Here is a 13,126-nt window from a genome sequence, read left to right on the forward strand (position 1 = left end):
TTTGTCGCTAATTGAGCAGCCTCTCCCAAAGGGTGAGAGCCGAGCCCATTGTAGCGGCAACATGGTTGTGGTCAAGTTCAAAGACAAAAGAGACGTCTTTCTCTTGACAACAATCCATGGTCCCGGCACCACGGCCACCACCGTTCGAGGTACCCCAGACCAGGTCCACAAACCGGACTGTGCCCTGGGGTACAACAAAAACATGGGGGGAGTTGATCTATCTGATAAAGTCCCCCAGCCCTATCGTGCCATGCGGAAGGCGAAAGTGTGGTATAAAAAACTGGCTGTGCACATCGTACAAATGGCACTATATAACGCATGCGTGCTATCACGATGTGCAGGCCAGACCAACAGCACCTTCCTTCAGTTCCAGGAGGCGGTGATAAAGGCCATGAATTTTGGAGAGGAGGACGGAGCATGTCCCAGCACCCCTGGAACTCAAGTTTCCCGTATGGTACCAGGACAACATGCTCCCACTAAGGGGAGAGCAAAAATAAAGGTGCCGGGTGTGCTATAAAAGGGGGATAAGAAGGGAAACTCGTTTCCAATGTGAAACGTGTCCCGACAAACCTGCACTGTGTATGAATGAATGCTTCAGAATTCATCACACGTCCAGGGACTAAACACATCCTGACACTCCACTACAGAACTCACCCACACCAGGCTGACATACACAACACAACACACCCAACCTGACATGCACTACATCACACACCACAACCTGACGTACACTACACCACACACACACCGACCTGACGTACACTACACCACACACTGACCTGACATACACTACACCACACACACCAACCTGACATACACTACACCACACACCGACCTGATGTACACTACACCACACACACCGACCTGACATACACTACACCACACACACCAACCTGACATACACTACACCACACACCAACCTGACATACACTACACCACACACACCGACCTGACATACACTACACCACACACACCGACCTGACATACACTACACCACACACACACCGACCTGACATACACTACACCACACACACACCGACCTGACATACACTACACCACACACACCGACCTGACGTACACTACAACACACACACCGACCTGACATACACTACACCACAACCAGACGTACACTGCACCACACACACACACTGACCTGATGTACACTACACCACACACCAACCTGACATACACAACACCACACACACTACATACTTTCCATACACGACATGGTGTCCGCTAACGATTGGAGCTAATTTTCCCTTCAAAAAGTCAAATGGCGCTCCTTCCCTTCCGAGCCCTGCCGTGCGCCCAAACAGTGGTTTATGACCACATATGAGGTATCTGTGTACTCAGGAGAAATTGACCAACAAATTTAGGATCTATTTTATCCTGTTGCCCATGTGAAAATGAAAAAATGAGGCTAAAAGAACATTTTTGTTGGAAAAATTAAAATGTCCATTTTTTCCTTCCACATTGCTTTAGTTCCTGTGAAGCACCTGAAGGGTTAATAATCTTCTTGAATGTGGTTTTGAGCACCTTGAGGTGTGCAGTTTTTCGAATGGTGTCACTTTTGGGTGTTTTCTGTCATATTGATCCCTCAAAGTGACTTCAATTGTGAGGTGGTCATCACTAAAAAAAAATGGTGTTGTAAAAATGAGAAATTGCTGGTCAACTTTTAACCCTTATAACTTCCTAACAAAAAAATTTTTTTTTCCCAAAATTGTGCTGATGTAAAGTAAACATTTGGAAAATGTTATTTATTAACTATTTTGTGTCACATAACTCTCTGGTTTAATAGAATAAAAATTCAAAATTTTCACCAAATTTCCAATTTTTTCACAAATAAACGCAAAAATTATTGACCTAAATTTACCACTAACATGAAGCCCAATATGTGATGAAAAAATTCTCAGAATCGCTAGGATCCGTTGAAGCGTTCCTGAGTTATTACCTCATAAAGGGACACTGGTCAGAATTGCTAAAAATGGCCAGATCATTAAGGTCAAAATAGGCTGGGTCAACCTTATATAAGTCAGTTCAGATATGGTGTACCAAGATGGCGTCTGTGTCTTCAGACAGCACCCTGGAAGGAATCCTTGGAATGCAGAAGCTGAGATACTGGATACCATATATGGAAGTGAAGCTGAAATGGACCTATCATAGACTGACACTGGCTACTCAGAAGATTGTGTGACACCCATTTCCTGTCTCTTTGTCTTGAGAATAAACTTCAGTTGCGTGCAAGCCTTTACTGAGAAAGGAGTAGACATCTAACTCTGTGTTCCGTGTGACTCTTTAAGCGCGCACTCGGCCTATATTGGGTCAGGTACAAGCAATCATATAGATCTTGCCTTAAGGGATCACCCTCACATTAATCCCAGGGGTTAGGTGGATCCTCCAAGGGTTAAGTTCTATAGAAAAGGGCTTTCAATGCCCAAAGTCATTTGAACAGTTTTGGGTAGAGGAGAATGTTGTGGTCTAGAGGCAAAATGGTGATCATGGTAATACGGCCAGACTACACCACCGATAAAGCAGCCACAGCCGGTGACTGAGAGGAATCTGTGACTTCTCTGCATTCAGTGGTTACTACTCACCTGGGTAGTCATATGTGGGAATCTCCTCTTTACACCGCTCATCATCCCTCACATATGTCTCTGTAGGATTAATAGGAGTCAGATCTTCACCCTGAAACAAATATTGTAAAAGTCACCGACAGATGGAGAAGTCCCATCTATGATCAGCTCTAATCCTGCCATCTCCACCGTTCTCATCACACAAGTATAAAACATATAATACTGGTGGATAAAACAAGACTGAGCACAAGACCTTCACAGCCGTCTACACATCATAGGGGAGATCTCCTGACACCTTCTCTCCATCTACCTGATGATCCTGAGGAGCACTGGGATCTTCTTGGTTACAGTCCTGTGGAAGAAGAGGACGGGGACATCTCTCTGGTGTTGTCCTCTTACTGGATAGATCTGGAGGAAACACATACAGGGACTGAATTAATTCTCTACATACAGATAATTATAGGCCGTGTGTAATTAGTCCTGTCTATTACCTGGTGATGTGAGGGGCTGGGGAACCTCCATTATGACGTTCGTGTACAGATCTCTGTGTCCGTCTAAATACTCCCACTCCTCCATGGAGAAATAGACAGCAACATCCTGGCACCTTATAGGAACCTGACACGTACAATGATACCGTCATCCCCCGATCCCTTCATATTGTTACTGTATAATGTCCCAGCAGTGTCACCTCTCCAGTCAGAAGCTCAAGCATCTTGTAGATGAGTTCTAGGATCTTCTGGTCATTGATGTCCTCATGGATCAGGGGGTGAGGTGGAGGCCCCGTGATTGGGCTCAGGGATCTTCCCCATCTCTCAGACACAGGGTCCTGACAGCGATCACTAGAGGTCTTCTTCACCACTGTGTAATCCTGGTTATGGAGAGACACAATCATAAATCTCACTATAGACATTTCCAGAGTCCTCACCTCTCCAGTTCTGTCCATCTGTTATTCCCATAGATAAGAATGATGTAATGTGAGGTCATCAGAATCTCTCACCTCTCCAGTGAGACGGAAGAGGATCTCTAGGGTGAGGTGTAACATCCTCTCCGCCATCTTGTCTCTGTCCATATCCATCCTTGATGGGTAAATCAGGAAAATTCTCTTCTGTAGAAGATCTTCACTGAGAGGATCCGATATTGTAGAGACCTGAATGAGAAGATGATCCGATGTAACATCATAAGAATCCTGTGTAATAATACAATTACTGGAGATAATGAGGGAAACATATGAGGAGATTTATTATCTTACAGGGTTTAGTTTTCTTCCCTGACATCTACTAATAAAACCTATATATTTAGGCCACAGACAACAAGCAGTTTCCTCCTCGGAGTCGTCAGCTGAACACGTTCCTCATAGACTCATCTTCCATAACGCTAATTCTCGTCTCATTACCGACCCTGGAATCGGCATTAGCAATACTGCAGGAGATATTCATTACACACGACATGAGAAATAACTCCTTCATGATGAGGACGACATCTTCATCTTCTACTGCGGCTCTAGAGACAGATTTCGCCAGAGTCGGTCACTGACTCCATCCCCACCGGCCGTCTATATGAAGGTTTCCCGTCTTCCCGCACTGGAATCTTCTCTCACGTTAGATCTCAGCTCTGAGTCACACACAGAAGTTTGAGGCTTTTAGAAAAGATTTTTTGTTTCCACAAACACAACGGACAGAAATGATCTGATCCCAAAGTCTCCATGTACAGTGATTTATGGAGTTTACTTCTGGCCTTAGGCTTTCCTATATTACAAGAAAAACTCCAGAAAAAGCCGATATTAAAATGTTTCTAAAGAAAATTGGCTCCAACAATTCTTGTAAGAAGAAAAAAATATGTAAAAAGCAGAAGACACATTTTACAGTTGTGGCCAAAAGTATTGACACCCCTGCAATTCTGTCAGATAATACTCAGTTTCTTCCTGAAAATGATTGCAAACACAAATTATTATCTTCATTTAATTTGTCTTAAATGAAAAAACACAAAAAGAATTGTCCTAAAGCCAAATTGGATATAATTCCACACCAAACATAAAAAAGAGGGTGGACAAAAGTATTGGCACTGTTCGAAAAATCATGTGATGCTTCTCTAATTTGTGTAATTAACAGCACCTGTAACTTATCTGTGGCACCTAACAGGTGTTGGCAATAACTAAATCACACTTGCAGCCAGTTGACATGGATTAAAGTTGACTCAACCTCTGTCCTGTGTCCTTGTGTGTACCACAATGAGCATGGAGAAAAGAAAGAAGACCAAAGAACTGTCTGAGGACTTGAGAAACCAAATTGTGAGGAAGCATGAGCAATCTCAAGGCTACAAGTCCATCTCCAAAGACCTGAATGTTCCTGTGTCTACCGTGCACAGTGTCAAGAGCCCATGGCATTGTGGCTAACCTCCCTAGATGTGGACGGAAAAGAAAAATTGACAAGAGATTTCAACGCAAGATTGTGCGGATGTTGGATAAAGAACCTCGACTAACATCCAAACAAGTTCAAGCTGCCCAGCAGTCTGAGGGTACAACAGTGTCAACCCGTACTATCCGTCGGCGTCTGAATGAAAAGGGACTGTATGGTAGGAGACCTAGGAAGACCCCACTTCTTACCCCGAGAGATAAAAAAGCCAGGCTGGAGTTTGCCAAAACTTACCTGAAAAAGCCTAAAACGTTTTGGAAGAATGTTCTCTGGTCAGATGAGACAAAAGTAGAGCTTTTTGGGCAAAGGCATCAAAATAGAGTTTACAGGAGAAAAAAAGAGGCATTCAAAGAAAAAAAACACGGTCCCTACAGTCAAACATGGCGGAGGTTCCCTGATGTTTTGGGGTTGCTTTGCTGCCTCTGGCACTGGACTGCTTGACCGTGTGCATGGCATAATGAAGTCTGAAGATTACCAACAAATTTTGCAGCATAATGTAGGGCCCAGTGTGAGAAAGCTGGGTCTCCCTCAGAGATCATGGGTCTTCCAGCAGGACAATGACCCAAAACACACTTCAAAAAGCACTAGAAAATGGTTTGCGAGAAAGCACTGGAGACTTCTAAGGTGGCCAGCAATGAGTCCAGACCTAAATCCCATAGAACACCTGTGGAGAGATCTAAAAATGGCAGTTTGGAGAAGGCACCCTTCTAATATCAGGGACCTGGAGCAGTTTGCCAAAGAAGAATGGTCTAAAATTCCAGCAGAGCATTGTAAGAAACTCATTGATGGTTACCGGAAGCGGTTGGTCGCAGTTATTTTGGCTAAAGGTTGTGCAACCAAGTATTAGGCTGAGGGTGCCAATACTTTTGTCTGGCCCATTTTTGAAGTTTTGTGTGAAATGATCAATGTTTTGCTTTTTGCTTCATTCTCTTTTGTGTTTTATCATTTAAGACAAATTAAATGAAGATAATAATACCAAAGTATTTGTGTTTTCAATCATTTTCAGGAAGAAACTGAGTATTATCTGACAGAATTGCAGGGGTGTCAATACTTTTGGCCACAATTGTATAATTTTTAATATGTTGAACATTTATTAAAAATAAATGAATCTTTTTGGGCCCCAGAACATAGATGTACACCGCAGGGACGGCACAGATGAGGCTTCAACAAAACCACTTGCTGCTGTGAAAAGCAAACATGACATCTAAGAAGGTGTGACAGAGTTTGGCTGAATGCCCCCCGCCCCCAAGTACTCGATAGTATGGGGCGGCCTAGTTACTCTGATACTTACATGCCTAATAATGGGGTCTGGGCTGCAATGTATGAAGGTGTATTAGGCCGGGCCAGAGGCAGCGTCCAATAAGTTACCTTATAACGCCCCCATACACAGTAGACTAAAGTTCCATGAAAGCACTGATTTCGGGGGATTGGCCGACCATATAATGTATTTGGGGGCCTCCCGACAGATGATGTCAGGGCAGAGAAGGATCTGGCATCCTGAATTTCAGAGGATAATCCGTGTGTTCTTCCTGTAGATAATCCTCCTCTAGAGGAGTCTGGAGGCGACTCTCTCATACAGACCACAGGAAAGCTGGAATATTTGTGTGTATGGGGGAGTCGGGAGAGATCGCCGTCTGCCAAATGACCGATCAGCCAACTCTGATCTCATGTGTATGGGGCCGTTAGTATTACACTGACAGGCAGTGATGATACACGGCACTACAGTAGTACAGGGCATCACTGGAGCCATCAGAGGCTTGTATGTTGTATGATCGCACTGATCAGAGGGGTTTAAAAAAGGTTTAAAGTGGAAAAAAAAATCACAGTTTCACCAACAAGAAATATCCATCACTATATGGAAAGCAGAGTCACTGCACAATGTTAGTTACGTCACGTCCATAACTACTTTATTATACTCTATTATCCTGTACACAGTGGAGTAGATAGAAATCATAGATCCCACAGCAATAGCTGGAATTGGGCCCTCCAACGTAAAGAAAAAAAAAAATCTCTCTATCTATATACACTGTTCAAAAAAATAAAGGGAACACTTAAACAACAGAATACAACTCCAAGTAAATCAAACTTCTGTGAAATCAAACTGTCCACTTAGGAAGCAACACTGACTGACAATCAATTTCACATGCTGTTGTGCAAATGGAATAGACAACAGATGGAAATTATTGGCAATTATCAAGACACCCTCAATAAAGGAGTGGTTCTGCAGGTGGGGACCACAGACCACATCTCAGTACCAATGCTTCTGGCTGATGTTTTGGTCACTTTCGAATGTTGGTTGTGCTTTCACACTCGTGGTAACATGAGACGGCCTCTAAAACCCACACAAGTGGCTCAGGTAGTGCAGCTCATCCAGGATGGCACATCAATGCGAGCTGTAGCAAGAAGGTTTACTGTGTCTGTCAGCGTAGTGTCCAGAGGCTGGAGTTGCTACCAGGAGACAGGCCAGTACACAAGGAGACGTGAAGGGGGTCGTATGAAGGCATTAACCCAGCACCAGGACCGCTACCTCCACCTTTATGCAAGGAAGAACAGGAGGAGTACTGCCAGAGACCTGCAAAATGATCTTTAGCAGGCCACAAATGTGCATGTCTCTGCACAAACGGTTAGAAACTGACTACATGAGGATGGTCTGAGGTCCCAACGTCCACAGATGGGGGTTGTGCTCACAGCCCAACACCGTACAGGATGTTTGGCATTTGCCACAGAACACCGGGATTGGCAAATTTGCCACTGGCGCCCTGTGCTTTTCACAGATGGAAGCAGGTTCACACTGAGCACGTGACAGCCGTGACAGAGTCTGGAGACGCCGTGGAGAGCGATCTGCTGCCTGCAACATCCTTCAGCATGACCGGTTTGGCAGTGGTCAGTAATGGTGTGGGGTGGCATTTCTTTGGAGGCCGCACGATGTTGGGCTGTGAGCACAACCCCCATGGAGACACAATTGTGCCTTTACCTGGAGATAAATTCCCAGTGGGGGGCAATTTCCAAAATGCAATAACTTAAGTGGGGAATTCAGCTCTTTTTGCACTTAAGGGATCTGTATATGGAGTCTACAAACTACAGTGGGGGAAAATAAGTATTTGTTACGCTGCCGATTTTGGGGTTAAAGTCACATTTTTGTGAGGAAATAAAGTAAAATTGTCATTTTTTCCTTCCGCATTGCTTAAATTCCTGTCACACTATCCGAATTCAGATATTGTCCTGTCAGAAAGGAGAATACAGGGAGCGAAAGGGTTAATGGGACTCACAGGAGGAACCGGCCCAGAAAGCAGAAGATCCAGGAGTGTCCGCCACATATATGACTGCTCTGTGTGCACAGGACCTGTGATGAGGTCACAGGAGGGGAGGAGTCAGGGGTCACATGATCAGCGGCCTCAGTGTGTGCAGGACTCAGTGTGCTGGAGCTCTCCCGATAATCAGCTGCGTGTGTCGCGCTGTGTGATAGTCACAGCAGCTGCATGGAGGGCGACACATGCACCTGATTATCGGGAGCGCTCCAGGGATCCGGGGTCCCGATGCAGCTATTCGGTAAGCGATATTAGCCAAAAACAACTTCTCCGACGATATTCGCTCATCTCTAGTAATAACAGCTCAAAGATATTCACCGAACTTTTCATTAAGTTTAATAGCGAGACCCTATTAAATATTGAGCACCAGCGGGACGAAGCATTGACAGCGGCATGTAAAAGTGTGGGCGCCCCTGGTCAAAATGACCGTTATTGTGAGCAGTAGTAAGAAGAAGATGAAATGATCTCTAAAAGGCCGAACCTCTAAGATGACACATGGCCTTTGTATTTTAGGCAAAAATAATAATAAAATATATATATATATACAGTTATATGTTAAAGTTTGGGCACCCCTATTAATGTTAACCTTTTTTCTTTATAACAATTTTGGTTTTTGCAACAGCTATTTCAGTTTCATATATCTAATAACTAATGGACTCAGTTATATTTCTGGATTCAAATGAGGTTTATTGTACTAACAGAAAATGTGCAATCTGCATTTAGACAAAATTTGACGGGTGCAAAAGTATGGGCACCTCAACATAAAAGTGACATTAATATTTCGTAGATCCTCCTTTTGCAAAAATAACAGCCTCTAGTCGCTTTCTGTAGCTATTAATGAGTTCCTGGATCCTGGATGAAGGTATTTGTGACCATTCCTGTTTACAAAACAATTCCAGTTCAGTTAAGTTTGATGGTCGCCGAGCATGGACAGCCCGCTTCAAATCATCCCACAGATGTTCAATGATATTCAGGTCTGGGGACTGGGATGGCCATTCCAGAACATTGTAATTGTTCCTATGCATGAATGCCTGAGTAGATTTGGAGCAGTGTTTTGGATCATTGTCTTGCTGAAATATCCATCCCCTCCGTAACTTCAACTTCGTCACTGATTCTTGCACATTATTGTCAAGAATCTGCTGATACTGAGTTGAATCCATGCGACCCTCAACTTTAACAAGATTGCCGGTGCCGGCATTGGCCACACAGCCCCAAAGCATGATGGTACCTCCACCAAATTTTACTGTGGGTAGCAAGTGTTTTTCTTGGAATGCTGTGTTTTTTAGCCTCCATGCATAACGCCTTTTTGTATGACCAAACAACTCAATCTTTGTTTCATCAGTCCACAGGACCTTCTTCCAAAATGTAACTGGCTTGTCCAAATGTGCTGTGGCATACCTCAGGCGACTGTTTGTGGCGTGCTTCCAGAAACGGCTTCTTTCGCATCACTCTCCCATACAGCTTCTCCTTGTGCAAAGTGCGCTGTATTGTTGACCGATGCACAGTGACACCATCTGCAGCAAGATGATGCTGCCGGTCTTTGGAGGTGGTCTGTGGATTGTCCTTGACTCTTCTCACCATTCTTCTTCTCTGCCTTTCTGATATTTTTCTTGGCCTGCCACTTCTGGGCTTAACAAGAACTGTACCTGTGTTCTTCCATTTCCTTACTATGTTCCTCACAGTGGAAACTGACAGGTTAAATCTCTGAGACAACTTTTTGTATCCTTCCCCTGAAAAGCTATGTTGAATAATCTTTGTTTTCAGATCACTTGAGAGTTGTTTTGAGGAGCCCATGATGCCACTCTTCACAGGAGAATCAAATAGGAGAACTACTTGCAAGTGGCCACCTTAAATACCTTTCCTCATGATTTGATACACCTGGCTATGAAGTTCAAAGCTCAATGAGGTTACAAAACCAATTTAGTGCTTCAGGAAGTCAGTAAAAAGTAGTTAGGAGTGTTCAAATCAAGAAAATGATAAGGGTGCCCATACTTTTGCACCAGTCAAATTTTGTTTAAATGCAGATTGCACATTTTCTGTTAGTACAATAAATCTCATTTGAATCCAGAAATATAACTGAGTCCATCAGTTATTAGATATATGAAACTGAAATAGCTGTTGCAAAAACCAAAATTGTTATAAAGAAAAAAGCTTAACATTAATAGGGGTGCCCAAACTTTAACATATGACTGTATATAGACTTTTTTACATGGTCATGGCATCAGGAGATGGAATAGGATACTAGAGGTGAGCAACTGGCTACGACGGTGGTGCAGGCAGCAAGGATTTGGATTCTTGGACCATGGCGTGAATTACCTCTACGATGGACGTCTCGCAAGAGATGGGATACACCTCACAAAACCTGGGAAACACACATTCGCCAGAAGACTTGCCACACTCATCAGGAGGGCTTTAAACTAGAAGAAGAGGGGATGGGAGGAAAAACAGCCGACAAGAACATGCAGCAGAAAGACAAACTAATCAAGGATACTAGATGTGGTACTGAGGACCCAAGACAGGGAACTCAGAAGGAAGCTAAGAAAAAGGAAGCAAAACTTCTTTCCTGCATGCTGACCAACGCACGGAGCCTGACCAATGAGATTGAAGATCTGGAGTTGGTAATGTATGAGGAAAAATACGACATAGTAGGAATAACTGAGACATGGTTAGATGACAGCTATGACTGGGCGGCTAACTTGCAAGGATATGATTTGTTTAGGAGGGATTGTAAAAAAAGGAAAGGGGGTGGAGTCTGTCTATATATAAAGCCCACACTAAGAGAAGATATACAAGAGGGAAATGAAGAGGTGGAGTCTCTATGGGTGGAGATACAAGGAGGGAAAAGTAATAAAATCCTCATAGGGGTTTGTTATAAGCCACCAAATATAACAGAAACCACTGAGAATGTATTATTGAAACAAATAGACAAAGCAGCAAATCCCAATGAGGTGATTATTATGGGGGACTTCAACTACCCCGACATAGACCGGGAAAGTGAAAATATAAAAAGAGAGAAGCCAGCGCTGCCGATGGTCAGAACGCATAACATGAAGTGCAATGCACATATTGAAATCTAACCGTAATCAAAATGAGACATTTGGCAAAATATTGATCAATACATTGAGCCACCCCGCCGCGCCAAGGCAATCTCATGTGGGGGGTACTACTCTACATTTTTTATTACTCACTGTGCCATTACGGCCTCCTGAATATTTTAAAAGCAAGACCATATCTATTACAAATGTAAATGGAAAAGTGAAACCTGCGTATCTCAGAAAGGAAACCAATTTCTGTCAGTGACCAAGGATAATTCTCTGTCACCACTTGTGCAGGGCCCAACTAGAGGGACAGCCCTTCTGGACTTAATGTTAAGCCACAGGCCAGATAGAATAACAGAAGTCCGAGTCGATGGGCACCGAGGGAACAGTGACCACAATATAACACAATTCCACTTGTCCTTCAGTATGGTGCCCTGGAAGGGGGTTACAAAAAACGCTGAATTTCAGGAAAGCAAAGTTTGATCAGCTTAGAGAGGACCTTTGCCGAATTGATTGGGACAATGTCCTCAAAAATAGGAGCACAGAAAATAAATGGGAAATATTGAAATCAGTTTTACACCCCCACTGCGAGCTAGCCATACCGTACAGAAATAAAAGGGCTAGGAGCAGGAGAACACCAATGTGGCTAAATAAGGATGTAAAAAGGGCAATAAAGAACAAGAACAAGGCATTTAGGAAGCTAAAACAAGAAGGCAATGAAGAAGCATTAAAAAGTTATAGAGAAAAAAAATAAAATGTGTAAAAAACAAATACATTTAGCAAAAGTGGAAACTGAGAGACTCATTGCTAAGGAAAGTAAAACAAACCCCAAACTATTCTTTACTTATATAAACAGTAAAAAGATTCAAATTGATGGTGTCGGCCCTTTAAAGAACAATGAGGGTGAAATCATAGAGAGCGATGTGGGAAAAGCAAATGTTTTAAATACTTTTTTCTCCACAGTGTTCACACAGGAAAAGGATTTGCCAGGGGAAATGCAGAGTGATAATGTAAACTCCCCATTAAGTATTACCTGCCTAACCCAGGAAGAAGTGCAGAACCGCCTTAGTAAGATTAAAACTGACAAATCACCAGGCCCTGATGGCATTCACCCTCGGGGATTAAGGGAGTTAAGTAATGTGATAGACAGACCTCTATTCCTTATATTTAAAGACTCTATAGAAACAGGGTCTGTTCCTTTTGATTGGCGGCAAGCAAATGTGGTACCAATATTCAAAAAGGGGTGTAAAAGGGAACCTGGAAACTATAGGCCGGTAAGCTTAACATCTGTTGTGGGTAAAATTTTTGAAGTGTTTCTAAGGGATACCATTATGGAATATCTCAATGTTAATAAATGTTTAACTCCATATCAACATGGATTTATGAAGGATCGCTCCTGTCAAACTAACCTGATCAGCTTCTATGAGGATGTAAGCTCTCAAATGGACAAAGGAGAATCATTGGATGTCATTTATCTCGACTTCTCTAAAGCATGTGACACTGTCCCACATAAAAGATTGGTCAGTAAGATGAGAAAGCTTGGGCTAGGGGAAAATGTGTGTAGATGGGTAGGTAGCTGGCTTAGTGATAGAAAACAAAGAGTGGTTATTAATGGTGCATCCTCAGATTGGGCCAGGGTTACTAGTGGGGCACCACAGGGGTCTGTATTGGGCCCCCTACTATTTAATATATTTATTAATGATCTAGTGGATGGCTTACACAGTAAAATATCAGTATTTACAGATGATACAAAACTATGTAAGGTAGCTAACACAAAGGAGGACAGTTTGCAACAA

General features: G+C 43.1%; 1 protein-coding gene across 2 annotated transcripts in view; it reads right to left on the bottom strand.

The window, feature by feature from the left end:
* The window catches only part of LOC141076435 (uncharacterized), a 151,740-nt gene that overhangs the window by 114,227 nt on the left and 24,387 nt on the right, over nt 1-13,126 (bottom strand). Inside the window, exons 1-5 of one of the 2 annotated variants that reach the window (XM_073563883.1) lie at nt 8,254-8,389; nt 3,571-3,720; nt 3,262-3,441; nt 3,065-3,188; nt 2,884-2,981 (exon numbers count right to left, since the gene is read on the bottom strand). In XM_073563883.1, the coding sequence (XP_073419984.1) occupies nt 2,884-2,981; nt 3,065-3,188; nt 3,262-3,441; nt 3,571-3,720; nt 8,254-8,301 (600 nt within the window). In that variant the 5' untranslated portion in view covers nt 8,302-8,389. Of the gene's footprint in view, nt 1-2,883; nt 2,982-3,064; nt 3,189-3,261; nt 3,442-3,570; nt 3,721-8,253; nt 8,390-13,126 lie in introns of those variants that run through there. The other variant, XM_073563884.1, reaches the window with a different exon arrangement.

The sequence above is a fragment of the Dendrobates tinctorius genome, unplaced genomic scaffold (genome assembly GCF_039654945.1).
Source record: "Dendrobates tinctorius isolate UK_male_01 unplaced genomic scaffold, ASM3965494v1 ptg000404l, whole genome shotgun sequence".
In the NCBI taxonomy this organism is placed as follows: domain Eukaryota; kingdom Metazoa; phylum Chordata; class Amphibia; order Anura; family Dendrobatidae; genus Dendrobates; species Dendrobates tinctorius.